Source organism: Mirounga angustirostris, unplaced genomic scaffold, assembly GCF_029215605.1.
Source record: "Mirounga angustirostris isolate CCGP_5_RB_7025 unplaced genomic scaffold, mMirAng1.0.hap1 SCAF_5, whole genome shotgun sequence".
NCBI lineage: Eukaryota > Metazoa > Chordata > Mammalia > Carnivora > Phocidae > Mirounga > Mirounga angustirostris.
The window spans coordinates 60,476,859-60,494,692 of NW_026991713.1; the positions used below are offsets into that span (position 1 = coordinate 60,476,859).

At 45.5% G+C, this 17,834-nt stretch overlaps 2 protein-coding genes across 11 annotated transcripts in view; one reads left to right on the forward strand and one right to left on the reverse strand.

The window, feature by feature from the left end:
* Positions 1 to 8,018, reverse strand: ZNF740 (zinc finger protein 740). 5 transcript variants are annotated; one of them, XM_045873367.3, is made up of 8 exons: positions 7,879 to 8,018; positions 6,706 to 7,013; positions 6,316 to 6,370; positions 4,171 to 4,320; positions 3,528 to 3,617; positions 2,946 to 3,069; positions 2,544 to 2,662; positions 1 to 1,357 (listed from the first exon to the last, which is right to left on the reverse strand). In XM_045873367.3, exons 4-8 carry the CDS (start codon positions 4,252 to 4,254, stop codon positions 1,268 to 1,270), a joined length of 507 nt encoding a protein of 168 aa, XP_045729323.1. In that variant the 5' UTR covers positions 4,255 to 4,320; positions 6,316 to 6,370; positions 6,706 to 7,013; positions 7,879 to 8,018; the 3' UTR covers positions 1 to 1,267. The 5 variants fall into 5 exon arrangements, with proteins under 5 accessions (XP_045729323.1, XP_045729321.1, XP_054363022.1 ...); XM_045873365.3 differs by lacking the exon at positions 6,316 to 6,370; XM_054507047.2 differs by lacking the exons at positions 6,706 to 7,013; positions 7,879 to 8,018 and adding an exon at positions 6,506 to 6,699.
* CSAD (cysteine sulfinic acid decarboxylase) overlaps positions 7,237 to 17,834 on the forward strand; it is a 27,552-nt gene continuing 16,954 nt past the window's right edge. Inside the window, exon 1 of one of the 6 annotated variants that reach the window (XM_064591200.1) lies at positions 7,237 to 7,479. The gene's annotated coding sequence lies outside the window, so the exon portion shown is untranslated. Of the gene's footprint in view, positions 7,625 to 7,846; positions 7,984 to 17,834 lie in introns of those variants that run through there. The other 5 variants (XM_045873362.3, XM_054507042.2, XM_064591201.1 and 2 more) reach the window with 5 other exon arrangements.

Genomic DNA, 17,834 nt, shown 5'->3' on the forward strand with positions numbered 1-17,834 from the left:
ATAGGGTGGTGGTGTTGGGGCAGAGAGGAGCAAAGAGTACGATTAAGAATAAAACCTACAATAGGTTTCTTCCTCAGTCCTTTCTCTGCAGCACCCCCTCCCCCCAATTCTTTGTTGGGTAGGGATGGCCATTAAGAAGGAAGCGAAGATCTTATTCTTTGGGACCAAAGGCCACACCCCTATCTCCTACCTGAATACAGTGATAGGACTTGGGCAGGGAGAGCAGCTCACACTGCTCAACAGTCATGTCAGGGGACACCAAACTCCTTTGTTTCTTGAACAGTTGTTGCTCAACTTGGGACTAGTCTCGGGTTGTTCCTAAGAGGGCACAAGGAGAGAGAACCCCCTTTGGTATCCATGACTACCTGCTCAAAACCTCTGTCTGGCTCAGGAGTCAACGGCAGCGAGGTAGCCACATGCTATCTCCAAGATGGAGTGCCCAAAGAGGGCATGGAAGGGCTCCGTGGGCCGCTCTCACCCAAGTTCCCTCCACAAGGCACTTGAGCTGACCCCATCAGGTACCAGGGTGGCCTGGGCCGTTGCAACAGCCGTGGGCACAGCTCTCGCTCTTCCCTGGAGGAAGGAAGAGGTACCTGCCCACTCTAGTTGTACCCAGCCCTTGTCTGCTCCTCCCGCCATTCTTCCTTCTGTCCCTACAGTGTATAAGGAGACCAAGGTAAACTCAGTTGCCATCCCTGATCCTCCTCTCCTTCAAACAGAAGGTGAGGTGCAGGGCTGTGGAACACTGAGGATCAACTGCAACTAAAAACTCAATTCTGGGGAGGGCTGGGCCAGCCATTGTCCCTGCTTTAACCAGGGCTCTATGCCTCCATATTACCTGTATCCACAGTGTAGCTGCTAAAATTGCTTTTGAATAAACAAAAACAAGAACAGAACAAACAAACAAATCCCTCTCCCCAATCCTTTCCATTTCAGCTGCCAGCTGGAGTCCAAGGTTGTGGGAGCCACACCAGTCTTGGTCCTGTACCTTCAGTCCCCACCTATAACCTCAGCCAAGGGTCCAGGGACTAGCTTCCCTACCCAGGAATGCTGTAGGAACTTCCCCGAGATACTCATAGTCTCAGATTATTTACAGAGCTGAGGCTCTGAGGCCGCTGTCCCCTGATGCACTCTTCTGGTCTCCTGGGTCCACTCCTCCAGGAGGGGGACAGGTACAGACGGGGTGGTGGTGGGACCATCAGACCAGAGGGGGTGCGCTCTTCGGTAAATTCTTCTGATCACTCCCACCACCCAGGGCCCCTTGCGCCTATAGAGAAAACTGCCCGTCGGAAGTCTTGGACTGGCACCCTTGGCACATCCGTTTGTGTCTGAGTAATCGATCTGTCCGAGAGAAACACTGAGAAGAAAGGAAGGATTAAGTGTTGAGAGGAGAACCTCAGCTACCTGTTGGCTAGCTCTGCCTTCCCCACACAGGAGGCACACATCCCGTTCCACATGCCCTCAGCAAGTGCACAGATGGCAGGAGCACACAGTGGTTAAGAGCGCAGGCTCCAGGGCGCCTGGGTGGCTCAGTCGTTAAGCGTCTGCCTTCGGCTCAGGTCATGATCCCAGGGTCCTGGGATCGAGCCCCGCATCGGGCTCCCTGCTCCGCGGGAAGCCTGCTTCTCCCTCTCCCACTCCCCCTGCTTGTGTTCCCTCTCTCGCTGTGTCTCTCTCTGTGTCAAATAAATAAATAAAATCTTTAAGAAAAAAAAAAAAAGAGCGCAGGCTCTGAAGTCGGGAGTCCTGGCTCTAGCACTCAGTGGCTGTGCAACCTTGGACACGGTATCTGACAGCACTCAATCTGTACACTCATCTGTAACGGGGCTAAAAGTACCTACTCACAGAAGGGCTGTGTCATTCATCCAATATTTATTGAGTGTCTGTCTCAAGGCAGGTACAGTTCTTGGGGCTGAGGATAGAGTGGAGAACCAGAGGGGCAAAATCTCTGCCTCATGGAGCGTTCATTCTAGTGTTTTGAGATTCAGTGTAAGCGGGTGGAACAAAGCATCCAGGAAATGTTAGTTGTTATCATTTCTCGTCTTTTGTTCTCGTCTTGTTTTGGTCTAGCTCTTACATTCTCATCAAGTCAGACACTGACCCCCCGGGCAGAGATTGTCTTTCTTCTTCCAGGTGCACCAGCTCTGAGTTAGACTGAATCCTGCCTCTGCCCTCCATCTGCTGTGTCCTTAGGACACTTAACCTCTTTGAATCTCAATTTCCCCAAATGTGAAATGACGACAACACAGCTCTTTACGGAATTAACATGAGAATTAAAAAGATAATCTATGTTAAATATGCTCTCACAGTGCCTGGCACAGAATAAGTACACAAGAAATGCTACTGTTACTACAATTATTCTCATGGCCCCTCCCATAAACAGCTGCATAAGGCCAGAGAGCAACACCTCACCCCGAGGCACTAACTCTACCATGGCCAGGAATTCGATGTGGCCCCTTGTTGGGAAGGGGATGGGGCTGGCCCTGGTTCTTGGTGAAGGAAAAGTTTGTTGTGTGGGGTAGACGGGTGACACGTGAGCTTACCTGATGACACCGTTCACACTGGTAGGGCTTTTCGCCACTGTGCACACGCTTGTGACGCTCCAGGTGGTACTTCTGGATGAAGCGCATATCACATATATCACACTCAAATGGCTTCTCACCTGGCCCAAGTGGAGAGAGAAGTTAGTATCAGGAGGTACACAAGGTAGGGACTTCATTCCAGGTATTTTCCCAGAAATTTTTAATTTTTAGCAATGTACGGACACCTAATGAGGAAAGGTCCCCAAAGCTGTCGGTCTCTGACACTAGATACAGAGCCACAAAATCTTTCTAGCTAATTCACTTATCTTCTTCCTCTATTTCTGATACTCGGCCCCTAAAACAAACCCAATAAGAGCTACACACACACAACTACAGACTACTGAATATGAGCAAGAGACTTACCAGTATGAATAAGGATGTGCCTCTTGAGGTGGTAACTGCTCCTAAAGGCTCCAAAGCAGTGTTCACAAATAAAATTTTTGGGAATCTTTACTTGAAAAGAACCATTTTGTTCCACCACCACCACCTAGGGGCAACAATCAGGCATGTCATAAGGCTATCCCTCAGCCACCTTTTTGTCCCCATTCTACTCTGGGTCAATTTCCAGTTGCTGGACAAAGTAATCTTTCTGATGTTGTCATCTCCCCCATTCCCTAGAGTTAAGAGACCCTCTGAGGAAGGAGGTGGGCATGGGTAAACTGTCTGCCCCATCAAACCCAACACCTCTGAATGTGACCTGAGGTCTGCCTGCCCCTTTGCCACAGGATCCCATGCTTCCCTGGCCCTCCTTCCTTTACCAAGGATGTTCTGGAGAGGGCAGAGATCAAAGACCAAAGTGGCCTATGGAGGAAATAAGAGTGACACACTCATTGGCTATGAGTGACCAAAACATCTAGGGAAAACTCCAGGTTGAGCCACAGACGAAAGAAAAGGAATTACCCCATTACCAAACGGTACCAGTTTGGGGATTACCCCATTACCTGCCTTTTTAACAGTCTTCTTTGAATGAGAGGCCTCAGCCAAGCTGTCATCATCTTTGCGACTCCGGGACTTATCGCTGTCTTTTCGGTGGCCCTTTAAAAATAAATCAAAGCTAAACTCACAGTCTATTTCCCCACACAAGACAGGAAACCAAATGCTGTGCTGCAGACTTCTTTTTTTTTTTTTTTTTAAAGATTTTATTCATTTATTTGAGAGAGAATGAGATAGAGAGAGCATGAGAGGGGGGAGGGTCAGCGGGAGAAGCAGACTCCCCGCCGAGCAGGGAGCCCGATGCGGGACTCGATCCCGGGACTCCAGGATCATGACCTGAGCCGAAGGCAGTCGCTTAACCAACTGAGCCACCCAGGCGCCCCCTGCAGACAACTTCTAAATGACAGTAACCACCTGCCCCAAAGGTTTAGAGAAGGTACTCATCCATTTCCTCTCCAAGTACTATGGTGTTAAGGGGTTATAGGTAAAGTCCTTCCTTAGCTCTCTAAAATACCCACATTCATTCATTCCCCAGCTGGATCCCTTTTCCCCACTTCCCTAAACAGAAGCACTGAGGAATCAAAGCTTGGCATCTCCTGGCAGAGAGCTTGGGCCACCCGACCCCCAGGTGCCACAACGGACTCAAACGCTGTACCTGACTTGAGCACCTCAGCACATCAGGGCTACCTGCCCGCTCTCCATTCTCGGCCTGCTTGCTGGCAATCTGGCTCAGCATCATCTTCTTGCTGGCTGCAGTGGGAACCAAACTCACACCTGCTAGGCCTTCACAAGCCAGGAGACTTGCCTAAGTTGAAAGGAGATGAGGTGTCAGGTCACCTGGCAGGGCAGGGCAAAAACAGGCTGCCATCTTCTAGAGAACTACCTTTCACACCCAGCCACAAACAAACTGCTTCTCTAGGGAGTGTCCCTCTCTACTGCAAAACTCTGCTTCCTTCAAGAGTCCTCCCTAACTCACCTCACCAGGAACAAGTTACTTGTTATACATCAGCATTTAAATACAAATCAAGTGAATAACCAAGTATTATTGACACTTTTGTCATTAGCAATGTGCTAGGACCTGTTACCAGGTACTTGGCCTCGTGAATGGGCAGGAGGGTCTGCCCTGCTGAGCACTGAAATGGGAGATTTCTAGCAGAATTTCCTCCTTCCTCTCTCACCAGCAGGTTCAGAGGCCACTTATGATTGGCAGACATCACTGGTGCCAAATATATATTCTATCAGGTCCCAAAAGCATGTTTATCAGCAAAACTAAGTTATTTCTCCCTTTAGATTTTAAATTCCCTAGGTGTTGCAATTTTAACAGATATAAAAATTAAGTCACTTGGAAGGATTTTAGGGTTGAGTATCACTTTCTCTTGACCTCCAAGGCCATTTATTTGTGTGCAAATCCATATATTTCACATATTCTCTACTCTATGCATAGTTTAAAAAAATTACTTAAACAAGGAATGATTAAAAAAATGTCCTCTTTTCATGGCTACATTCTTCAAACTGACTTTGTTTAGCCAGCACTAGAAAATATACTTTTCTTACTGAAAAAACTTTTTTTTTTTTGAAGAAACACTTTAAAGAAATAGTTGATCAGCAAACTTCCACAAGTGATTTACTAAAAAAATTCCTTTTAAAAATACTCTCTTAAAAAAAGAAATTCCTTTTAGTATATCCTGGGACTCCTTCTTTTCTTTCTCCTTCAAGGACTTTGGACAGAAAGGTCTAGAGGTGGAAAGCTTAGCTCTGCTGTTTGTACTGTATAATCTTGGGCAAATTACTCCACCTCTTCAGGCCTCAGTTTCCTTAAATGCAAAACGTTTATGAGAGTATCTACTCTCACAGGGTTGATGAGAATAAAACTAAGATACAAATGCCTAGCAGTGCCCAGTACAAAGTTAGTGATTAGTGAGAGGCAGTTTCTCAGAACAAGAGTGAACATGATGCCGTGAAGTGGGTTGCAAACAAAGGAAGAAGAAACCGAGGGCTCCTAATCTGCAAGGAAAGAAGGAAGCCATGCATGCAGCTGGAAGAAAGCCAATTAAACTCTAATCAGGCTGCCATCCTGGTGAGACTGGTACAGGAGGGTCCCTGCAAGAAAGCTGGGAGAAGCTCTGGGGATGCCCGCACATGGCTTTGCTATCCACACTTACAGCAACCTAACAGATCATCCTGTCTCTCCATTCCATCCTCTCCCCTCACAATGACAATTACCTTCTAAATACACTGATCTGATGTCACTCTGCTGCTTAACATTCTTCAGAGAGTTCCCATTCGTTCAGAATAAAGTCTAATTCCTTAGCAAGGCATAAAAGGCCCTTGGGTTATACTCTTAACTTCTCCAGGAAACAACTCCCTCACCCTAAACTTTTCCCTCTATCACTACATACCCTATCCCCCTAACCCATTTAAGCCCCTTCCTCCTTAACTAGCAAACTGTCTGCAGTACTCCTAACCTCATCACATTCTCCCATGCCTCTAAGCCTCTGCCCATGCAGTTCTTCTCCTTGTCTGAATGTCCTGTTCTGCTTGTTTGTCTAGCAAAATCCTATGCATTCTTCAAGCTTCACCTGCTTTCTTCCATCCAGAGGTACCCTTCTCTCTCCTCTGCAGTGTACATACCTCTATTATTGCATGTTCCTTCAATCAACGGATTCATTGAGTCTCTGCTGCTAATCAACCACTATGCAAGGTATTGTGAATATAAAGGTAAATAATAGACTGTCTCTCCATTTCCCCCCACCCCAACCCAACTATCCTGGAAGCTTGCTGGGGATGGGGACAATCTTACTCATCTTTGTATCCCCAGCATAATGCCTTGCATGAAACAGGAGCTCAATTAATTCCTGTTGAAAAAAAAAAATGAAGCATTCACCAGACTGTTCATTCCCTCATGCCCCTCAGCACTTAACGTACCAAGTGTAAACTGAGTAATTGTTTCACAAATGTCCCATCAGTGCCTGTGATGCAGAATAGCCTACCTCCTTCATTTGACTGGAAGCTCCCTGAAGGCAGGGGCTGTGGCCTGTCTCCTTTCCTTCCTCTAGATCTCCCCCTGGTGCTTAATACAGAGCTTGGCTCACTGGGTTGGTCAATATGTTGACTAAGGCAGCATTCAAGAGTGAAACTGCAAACACGTTTCCCAGTGATCTTGAAGGAGGAGGATTCTATAGCTTTTTACCTGAGCCATGCTGATTTCTCACTTAATGCAACCCAAAAGTTCAGGAGTTTCTTGATCCACCTTTCCTAAGACACTGTTGTTTGAAGAACTGTCACCAAATCACTGTAACAACTCCTTTGTGTCCCTTCCGTCCTGCTGCCATATTGAACTGCCTTTGTCTTCAAATAGATCTTAGTGTCCTCCAAAGGGAAGATAGATGTTCCAAGAATCCCTGGACTCTGCCTGGCCTATGATCTGAAGAAAAAGTCTGCTGGTGTTCGTTTTCCAACCGAATCCTCTCGTTGAAGTTCACGATCTGTTTCAGAAACCTGAAACCAGGAAAGGAGATGGGGCTGTTAGGTGCAACATTCTCAGGCCATTCGACCTGCAGTAGGCTGAACTTTTTTTTTTTTTTGGTGGGCGCTCTCTGTGAACCTCAGGAAGAGGGCATTAGTTAAGCAGAGTTTTCTTTCTAGGTCAGAAGAAACTGGTCTCCAGGGCAAAGAGGAGCTGCCAACGGGAGTAAAAGTAACTGGGGCCTCTCATGGAATAACTGCAACAGGCCAACTGCTCGGATTTGCCATCTTACGAATAGAAGAAGGGGGCGGAGGCCCTCCCGGGCTTTTGTGCCGAGTGGGCCGGGCCGCGAAGCTAGCACTCTATTAAGGAGGCCAGAACTGGGGTGGAGAAAAGCTCAGAGGCTATCGCTGGACGCCTGAGTAGCAAGTCAGCAACCGGACTGGCAGTGTGCGCTGGGCCGGCCCACACGTGCGCGTTCTCCGAGTCCGCCCGAAGGTACGGAAACTCGCTGCGGAGGAAGGCGGGCAGGCGGAGGCCGGCGCTCCGCGTTCCCTCCCTCCTCCGCCAGCCAGCCAGCCAGCCAGCCAGCCGCAGCGCCCCGCCGCACGGAGCCGGAGGAGAGCACCGAGGAGCGCGCGAGGTGCGTGCTCGCGCCCGCGTCCCCGCCAAGCAAGCCCCCCTCCGCCCGACTAATAACGCGGCCGGACTGGCGGGCGGGGGGCGGTGCGCGCGCGCGCGCGCGGCCCCTTCCCCTCCCCGGCGAGCGCCCTCCCTTCGCCACGCGCCCCTCCTCCCTTCCCCTCCCCCTTCCCGCGCGGCGCCCCACGGCCTGCGAGCAGCTGAGGCGCTGCCGCCTGCCCGGAGGACGCTGCGTTCCCTGAGGCGTGCTCCTACCTGCCAGGCGCGGCCTCCCGCTGTCTCCCCCACCGCGCGGCGCCTCCTCCAGGCCCCAGCACACCGTGCCAACCCCGTGGCCGCCGCTGCCCGGCCGGGACCGAGGCAAGTTTACAAACACCAACCCGGGGCCCGTTTCCCCGGAAGCACTTCCCCCTCCCCTCGTCCTCTCAGCCGAGCAGCAATATCCACTTCCGGGCTCGGAGCCTGGACCGGCGAGAGCAGCCAGAAAGGGGGTGAGGCTGAGGACGCTGGGAGGGGGTGCAGCTGGTGAGTGGGCGGTGCCGGCGCGCGGAAGGACGGGAAGGGGGCGGACCGGCGGTACGACGCGTGCGCCGTGGTACAGGCGCGCCCCGGCGGCCATCTTGGCTGAGGGCAGGAACGAAGACCCTGAAGTGACGTGCGCTGGGTGCTAGGTTTTGCTAGGTGGGCTGGTTGAGGCTCCTTGAAAAAACGCCATCAGTCTCCCTTCGCGGACGTTCTCCCTGTCGCATCTGAGCCTGCAGCCCCAAGTAGAGCCTGAATAGTTCGTACCCAGCCTTTTCACGTAACTCAGCCGAGGTCCTCTTTATCTGAAAGTTTTCTATCAGGCCCAGCTCTGCAGATTCTGGGGCCGCCCAGTCAGCTGGGAGAAGAGTTAACTTTCTTGAAACGCTTCTTCCGTGTACACTCAATCCGGGCGCGTCCCGAGGCCGGTCTGGTTAACTTGTAGCGCTTACCCCTTCATTCCAGACTTTCCAGCGTCTGACATTGGCCTTCTCGCCTGGAAAAAGCCATAGGACTCCCCTCGGCAGAAGACTAGTTTCATTAGCGATGTAGGGTGGCCCCCGGGTCCAGCGTTAAAAAATGGAAACTTGAACTTTTCTTTAGAATCTCCCAATCTGAGCTATTAGGGAGAGGTTCCGCTAAAGATGGATTATGCCAAGTGTTCTTAATGGAAGGAAATGTCAGTCCATTTATGTCTCAGCTTCTGCTGTAGGTGCTGTCAGGTTGTGAGTTTAAGAGGATTGAGATGCCAAAAGAAAAAAATACTTATTTATGGAAAAGAGGGATTCCCAACTACTCTTTGTACACGGGTTTCATTTCCCTGAGCACTTTATGTTTTGAGCCATTGACAGCAAATCTTTGTGCTCTTAGACTCATGATAAAATTGAGATAAAAATAGAGAAACGTTATTAGAAATAAGTCTTTAATTAAAAAAAAATTATCTCATACTTATCTTGACAAGTCCGCACATACATAAGAATAAAAGGCGAAAGTGTTAAGTTTCCTTTTTCTACTATCCAATGCTCCTGAAGATAGTCACTTTTATCAGTTTGGCAAATATACTTCCAGACTTTTTTCTATGTTCATACAATTTTTTTTTTCATCCAGAGTATATTTATTGAGCAACTACAGTGCTGGACACTAGTGTTACATTGTAGATATCTAAGTTCTTTAACATTTTAACAATTGTTACATAATATTCTAACTTATATTTGTACTTTGATTTGTCTAGACTCATCCTGATGAACATTTAGGTTAGTTCCATTATTTTTTTAAATAAACAATGCCATAAGGAACATCTTCCTCTAGTCATCCTTTTGCATTTATAGATTATTTATAGATAGAATATGTGCATTAAAAAAATTTTTTTAAGATTTTATTTATTTGACAGAGACACAGCGAGAGAGGTGCCCCTAAAATTTTTTTTTTAATTTTTTTAAAAATTTATTTATTGTGAAAGTCAGAGAGAGAGGCAGAGGCAGAGGGAGAGAAGCAGGCTCCCCGCCTAGCAGGGAGCCCGATGAGGGGCTCGACCCCAGGACCCTGGGATCACGACCTGAGCCGAAGGCAGACGCTTAACCATCTGAGCCACCCAGGTGCCACCCTAAAATTTTTTTTAAAAAGATTTTCTCTATTTATTTGAGAGAGAGAGAGCACAAGCAGGGGGAGTGGCAGAGGGAGAGGGAGAAGCAGGCTCCCAGCTGAGCAGGGAGCCCAATGTGGGGCTTGATCCCAGGACCCTGGGAAATTGACCTGAGTGAAGGCCAACTTTCAATGGACTGAGCCACCCAGGCGCCCCTGTGCATTTTAAATTTTAATCAATTCTGTGAAATTGAATTTCAGTTTGTAACAATTTACATGCTCACTCAGAACCATGTGTCAATGTCCCCATTTCCTATAACATAGCGATACTGGATACTATGAATTTTTAGTGCAGTTGCCAATTTGATAGACGAAAAATAGTAATTTCATTGTTTAAATTTGCATGTCACCGGTAGTAGAGTTGAGCAACTTCTGTTGCGTCTTCTCTAAGTTATATTAACTTTTTATTTGTCATATGCATTTAAAGTACTTTCTCTTAGCTTTTCGTTTATCTTACAGCCTTTTTTGGGGGGGCAATTTATGCTTTACAGGAAATTATTTGAAATATTCCTATCAAAAATAGGAATAAGGGGTGCCTGGGTGGCTCAGGCTGTTAAGCGTCTGCCTTTGGCTCAGGTCATGATCTCAGGGTCCTGGGATTGAGCCCTGCATCGGGCTCCTTGCTCAGCAGAGAGCCTGCTTCTCCCTCTCCCTCTGCTTCCCTGCTGCTCCCCCTGCTTGTGCTCTCTCTCTCTCTCTCTCTCTCTCACTATCTCTCTCTCTGTGCCAAATAAATAAATAAAATCTTAAAAAAAATAGGAATAAGACAGGAATGTTTACCATCAAAGCTAACATTGTACTGGAGCTCCTGGCCATTGAAAAGTCTCACTATTTTCATATGATACATTCATCAAGAAAGAGAATTGACTGACAAAATCCTAAAACTAGTGAGTTCAGCAGTATGGCCAGATGGGAGATTAACAAACAAAAATTGTATACATAAAATATAAGAACCACCAACCGTAAAAATGTGATGAAATAAATAATCTCACAATAAGAATATTATACTTCTTGAAATAAATTTGACAGGAAACTGCAAGTCATATATTAAGAAAATCAGACTATTTTAGTGAAAGACAAAAAGGTCTTGGTTAAATGGGGAGTTTTAGCAAGTTCATGAATAGAAAGACTTAATTTTGTAGAGACATAAGTTTTTGCTATCGATTAAGGTAAGTTCTAATTAAAACGGGACTTTGCATGGAATTTAACCTGATTTTAAAATTTTCATGGAAAAGGGTGCTTGTGTGGCTCAGTGAGTTAAGCGTCTGCCTTTGGCTTAGGTCATGATCCCAGGGTCCTTGGATCGAGTCCCATGGTTGGTCTGGTCAGGTTCCTTGCTCACCGGGGAGTCTGCTTCTCCCTCCGCTCTTCCTCCCCGCATGTGCTCTCTCTCAAATAAATAAATAAATAATCTTTAAAAATTTAGAATAAAATAAAATTTTTACGGAAAAGAATAATTGCAAGGAGAGCAAAAATCACTGTGGAAAACACAGAGTGGGTAAAATAATAAGGGGTGGGGTAAAGCCATGAGTTATTTTTAACCACTTTAATGGTGTCTTTCTTTACACAGAATTTTAAAAGTTTTACGTAGTCAAGTCTGCCTGTGGCTTTTGGGTTTTTGTGACGCTACCTCAAGATTATAAAAATATTTCCCTGTAGTTCCTTTTTTTTTTTTTTTTAAGATTTTATTTATTTATTTGACAGAGAGACAGGGAGAGAGGGAATACAAACAGGGGGAGTGGGAGAGGGAGAAGCAGACTCCCGGCTGAGCGGGGAACCTGATATGGGGCTCGATCCCAGGACCTTGGGATCATGACCTGAGCCAAAGGCAGATGCTTAAGGACTGAGCACCCAGGCGCCCCCCTGTAGTTCCTTTTGACATTCTTATAGTTGTATATTTTCTGGTTATGTCTTTATCTTAGCTGCAGTTTATTTTTGTGTATGGTGAGAGGTAGTGAGAAATGCCAGACTTAAAAGTAACCAATAGCGTAGTGGGAGAGGAACTAGCCTAGAATTCAGAAAATCAGAGATCTAGGCTTGTTCTCATGTCACCTGTGTAATCTTGGACAAATTAACTGGACTGAGAGTCCTCATCTTGAAAACCAGGGTGAATAAATAAATACCTTTCAGGCTAATTTCCAGCACAATGTGAGGATCAAATGAGGTCATAGATGAGAAGGTTTTGAGAAAGAAAAAACCCTTTGCAAGTCTTCTAAGATATCATTAATACAGATTTTTGGTCTATGCAATCAAATGTAAGTGGAATGCAGCATTATTTTTCAGTCCTGGAAATAGTTGGTTGATTCACCCAGATGTTCATTGAGTGCCTTTGTGCAAGACCTTGGGGGAAGGGAGAGGAGAGTGGGGAGGATGAAAACTAACATTTTTTTGAGTACCTCTTTTGTATTTAGTGCTTTCCTTAAAGATAAGATTTTAACCCGCAGGAATTTACAATCAGAAAGGGGAGAAAACACTGTACACATAAGGAGAATTGGTGCCTTTATGGATGTGGGTATTGAGTCTGTGGGATTTGTGACCATGTAGATAGTACGGAGGTCAGTGTTGTCATTTTCTAACAATAAGCCTGGCCAAAAGTGCTTTAAAGAAGCAACTGCCTTGGGGCGCCTGGGTGGCTCAGTCATTAAGTGTCTGCCTTCGGCTCAAGTCATGATCCCAGCGTCCTGGGATCGAGTCCCACATCGGGCTCCCTGCTTGGCAGGAAGCCTGCTTCTCCCTCTCCCACTCCCCCTGCTTGTGTTCCCTTTCTCGCTGTGTCTCTCTCTGTCAAATAAATAAAATCTTAAAAAAAAAAAAAAAAAAAGCGACTGCCCTGATCGTTTTTGTCTACAGGCAGGCCTCCTCCTGTGTGACCTTCCCTAACTTCTTTGGCACAGCCCTTCCCTCAGGCCCACCCTATCAGTTATTCAAATAGTACTGTAATGATTACGGATGAGTCTTTTCCTGTACCAGCTCTCTATCGCTTAAGTCCTGAATGTTGTCTCTTTGAAGGCTGCCCTGAGCCAACTGAGCAGAATTAACCAGCCCTGCCTTTCCTTGTGAGCATTCCACTCTTTTGTGGCAAGTGCGTCTGCCCACGTCCCTACTGGCCTGTTAGCTGGAGCGCACAGGGCAGACATCCTCCCCCCCGCCCCCCCGGGTAGTGCCAGTGCCAGGGATAGATACTGAGTCAGTGTTTGCTGAACTAGCTGAACCCGTACCTCTCTCTGAGAGCCATTGGGGCAGCATAATAGGAAGAGCAGTATATGGCTACCTTTGTCACCAGTGAGATCTTTTTGATGATAGTGGATTGAAGAGTTGGGAAACCACGTGATGTACTAGGGCCATTCTTGAGCCTTGGAGATTTGTATATTTTGGAGTTCTTATTGCTCCTTAACCTCCTTAGTTTTTCTTGTTGGTTAAAAATAACCTTTAATTATATGAGTAATATGAAGTTATCATATAAAATTATAAAAGTATAGGTGTATAAATAAGAAAATGAAAATAATTTATAATTTCGACAGCCAGGAATAACCATAAATAATACTGTGAAAGCTTTTTCCATCTTTTTCAGTCTTTTAAAAAATGCATGGGTAGCAACTGCTAATAGGTATCTCTTTGGGGTGATGAAAATGTTCTGGAATTAAATAGTGTGAACGATGCACAACTTTGTGAGTATCCTAAAAAAACCCCACTGAATTGTACATTCTAAAAGGGTGAACTTTATGGTATGTGAATCATATCTCAATAAAGCTGTTATTCTTCTAAAAATGCCTGTAAATACATACAGTGTTGTCTTTTTCTGAACTGAGAGAAAGTTGCAGATATCATACTCCTTTTCTGCTAAATGTTTCAGTATGTTTTCTCAGAATAAGAACATTCTCTTACATAACCACAATGCAATGACCAAATTAAGGAAATTTAACTCTGATAGAATACTAATATTTATGATGCCGTGCATAGTCAGCTTCCACCAGTTGTTCCAATAATGTTCTTCATAGCAGTTTTTTTTTTTTTTCCCTCATCCAGGAGCTGATTTAAGTTCACACATTCCTTTTGATTGTGATGTCTCTGTTTCTGGAATAGTTCTTCAGTCTTTCTTTGAGTTTTATGACATTTACATTTTTGAAAAGTAACAGTTTAGTTGTTTTGTAGAATGACCCTCAATTTAGATATATCTGTTTCCTCACAATTAAATTTGGGTTATGCATTTTTGGCAGAAATGTGACAGGAGTGATGTTGCGTGCTTCTCAATGCCTCACATTAGGAGGGCCATATGTCAGTCTGTCCCATTATTGGTGATGTTGCCTTGATCACTTGGGTAAGGTGGTGTCCCCCAGGTTTCTTCACTATAAAGTTACCATTTTTCCCTTTAAAGTGTTTTTTTTTTTTTTAAGATTTTATTTATTTATTTGACAGAGAGAGAGACAGCTAGAGAGGGAACACAAGCAGGGGGAGTGGGAGAGGGAGAAGCAGGCTTCCCGCTGAGCAAGGAGCCCGATGCAGGACTCGATCCCAGGACCCTGGGATCATGACCCGAGCCGAAGGCAGATGCTTAATGACTGAGCCACCCAGGTGCCTCTTAAAGTGTTTTTAAGGAAAAGAATTTTACAACAGAGCCCTAAGGGGAAAAAAGTGAAGCTTTATTCCGGTTTTGCTGTTGTGCTGATGTTTTTGAATGAGAGAGAGAGAGAAAGATGTAACGATATTTGAAGATTAAATGAAAAGGAAAAAAAAATCAGTCAAGGATGAGGAGGCAAGAAATCAGTCAGAATCTAAGTTTGAGTAAACAGTAGATGATGGCATTCATCAAACCAGGGAACCTAAGAAGAAGAGCAGATTTGAGAGGGCTGATATTGAGTTTAATTTTGGACCTACTGAGTATGAAGTGCCCATGAGTCTTCTAAATTAGGAAGGTGGCTTCACGGACCTGGACTCAGGAGAGAGGTTTGGAATGGAGGAACTACCGGCAGGTAGCCCTAGGAACAGATCAGTTGCCCAGGGAGTGGTGCAGAATACAACAGATAAAAGATGCACTGGGATAAGGCCCGAGGGACTCTAGCATTTCAGGGAGGGCCAGAGGAAGGTGAAAATGCAAAGGGAACTAAGAAAGGGCTGGTGGTAATCCAATGGAAGCCAGGGAAATAAAATGTTTCTAGGATAAAGGTGATGTGTGTCCATGGGATTTGGAAGTTCTTGGTGACTTGGTGGGCTGAGGAAAGTGTGAGAGGAGGGAAAGCAAAGATGGAGTGGAGATGACTCTTTTAAGAAGGTTGGTGGTGGGGCACCTGGGTGGCTCAGATGGTTGGGCGTCTGCCTTCGGCTCAGGTCATGATCCCAGGGTCCTGGGATCGAGTCCCGCATCGGGCTCCCTGCTCCTTGGGAGCCTGCTTCTCCCTCTGCCTCTCTCTCTCTCTCTCTCATGAATAAATAAAAAAAAAAAAAAAAAAAGAAGGTTGGTGGTGATGAGGAGGTGGCTAGAGTGGGAACATGTGAGAGGTTTAAACAATTTAAAATGCTGTGAGAAAGAGGTAGTAGGAAGGAGAGTTGAAGAAATGAGGGGATAATCAGGAGGAAATCCCTGAGGGAAAAGGACAGTGGTTAGGCCAGTGGTTCCAACTCAGATAGCTACGGGGCCAGGCAGGTAATGCAAATGAGTGAGGTGGGCTGGTGTGGACTGAGGCGAAACAGAATGCAAAAACATTTTTTTAAAAGATTTCATTTATTTGACAGAGAGAGACACAGAGAGAGAGAACAAGGGCAGGGGCAGCGGCAGGGAGAGGGAGAAACAGACTCCCCACCAAGCAGGGAGCCCAATGCGGGGCTCGATCCCCGGACCCTGGGATCATGACCTGAGCCAAAGGCAGATGCTTAACCAACTGAGACTCTCAGGCGCCCCCAGAATGCAAACTTTTAAGGGCTTATGTCCAATGACCTTGTGATGAGAGTTTACATCTTCACCCATTGCCATTAATGTTTCCAGCGCCTGCCTGTGGGAGGAATATACATCCTCACCCCACTGCCCTGGGGTTTGCCATGGTCAACAGGGTATGAGCAGATGTGCCCTGTGCCAGATACAAGCAGAGGTTTTAAGAGTCGTTGCATGGTTTTCTCTGCCTTTTACTCCTTTCCTCCTGCCAGGAGAACATTGTGTCTCAGATAGGGGCTATTCCTTCAGCCTGGGTCTTGGAATAAAGGCACATGAATCAGAGCTGTAGCCAACCACACCACCAGTGTAAACCAGGAAAGAGAGATAAACTTCTGTTGTTGCAAGCCAGTGGGATTTTGAAACCATTAGTTACCACAGCAAAACTGACTGATGCAGGTGTTCTACCAAAATAAAACCATACTAAGATACCATTTCTGAGTCCTCAAACTAAAAAGATTCAGAAGTTCGACAGCATACTCTGCTACTGAGTCTAAGAACACAAGCACTTCCATATGCTGGTACAATCTCTGGATATTGGCAGTCCTTCTCAAAATTACAAATGCAGGTGGCTGTAATAAAAAAGATAATAATAAATCTGGCAAGGATGTGGAGAAATTAGAACGCTCATACGTTACTGATGGGAATATAAAATGGTACTGGCACTTTGGAAAACAGTTTGGCTGTTCCTCAAAATTGAAACACAGAGTTACTGTATGACCCAGCGATTCCACTATCAGATATGTACCCAGGAGACTTAAAAACATGTACCCACACAAAAACTTGTACATTAATGTTCATAGCAGCGCTGTTCACAGTAGCCAAAACATAGACAGAACCCAAATGTCCATTGGTTGGTGAATGGTTAAATAGAATGCAGTGTATCCATATTATGGAATATTATTTGGCTATAAAAGGGAATGAAGTGCTGATATATGCTACAACATGGATGAACCTTGAAAACATTATGTTCAGTAAAAGAAGCCATATATTCAAAAGAAGATCATATATTCTATGTTTCTGTTGATATGAAATGTCCAGAATAGGCAAATCTATAGGGGCAGAAAATAGGGTAGTGGTGGCTGGAAGGATGGGAAATGGCGAATGAGGAGTGACCACTAATGAGTTTCTTTTGGGGGTGATGAAAATGTCCTGAAATTACTGATGATTGTTGTGCAATTCTGTTACTATCCAAAAAACCACTGAAAATGTACAATTTAAAGGGTTATGTTTTATGGTATGTAAATTACATCTCAATAAAGCTGTTTGATTAAAAAAAAGAATATAGAAATTCTATATGTACTGATAAAGGATCACCTATATATTAACTGAAAGAAAGCAAGGTTCAAATCAGTGATTATATGCTATCATTTGTGTGAAAAGAGAAAATAAGAATACATATCCACATTTGTTAGTATTTGCATTAAAAACTCTGAAAAACTATTAAAAATGGTTACCTGTGGGGCGCCTGGGTGGCTCAGTTGGTTAAGCGACTGCCTTCGGCTCAGGTCATGATCCTGGAGTCCCGGGATCGAGTCCCACATCGGGCTCCCTGCTCAGCAGGGGGTCTGCTTCTCCCTCTGCCTTCTTCCCTCTTGTGCTCTCTGTCTCTCATTCTCTCTCTCTCGAATAAATAAATAAAATCTTAAAAAAAAAAAAGTTACCTGTGGGGGTGGAGGTGGGAATGGGGCACATGGAATGGGGTGGGAATTGGACTTTCACCATTAATATTTTTATATATTTTGATTTTTGAGCTACCTGAATGTATTGCTTACTCAAGAATAAAAAAATTGGATGGGGCGGCTGGGTGGCTCAGTCGTTAAGCGTCTGCCTTCAGCTCACGTCATGATCCTGGGGTCCTGGGATTGAGCCCTGCATCGGGCTCTCCCTGCTCGGCGGGAAGCCTGCTTCTCCCTCTCCCACTCCCCATGCTTGTGTTCCTACTCTCACTATCTCTCTGTCAAATAAATAAATAAAATCTTTAAAAAAAAAGAACAAAAAAATTGGAAAGAAAGCATAACGAATGCAAAACTACAATAATAATAAAGGGGCAACTACAGGCAATTGTTGCTAATTAGTAATTTAGGCCTACTGTTGCTAGGCCTTCTGTTTTTTGTTTTTTTTT

Excerpts from the sequence above, each read along its gene's own strand:
- ZNF740 (XM_045873365.3), bottom strand. Across the intron at positions 3,070-3,527 it reads CAAAGAAGACTGTTAAAAAG|GTGGTGGTGGTGGAACAAAA; the intron begins GCAGGTAATGGG and ends TGTTGCCCCTAG. Across the intron at positions 2,663-2,945 it reads GCACATCCTTATTCATACTG|GTGAGAAGCCATTTGAGTGT; the intron begins GTAAGTCTCTTG and ends CACTTGGGCCAG.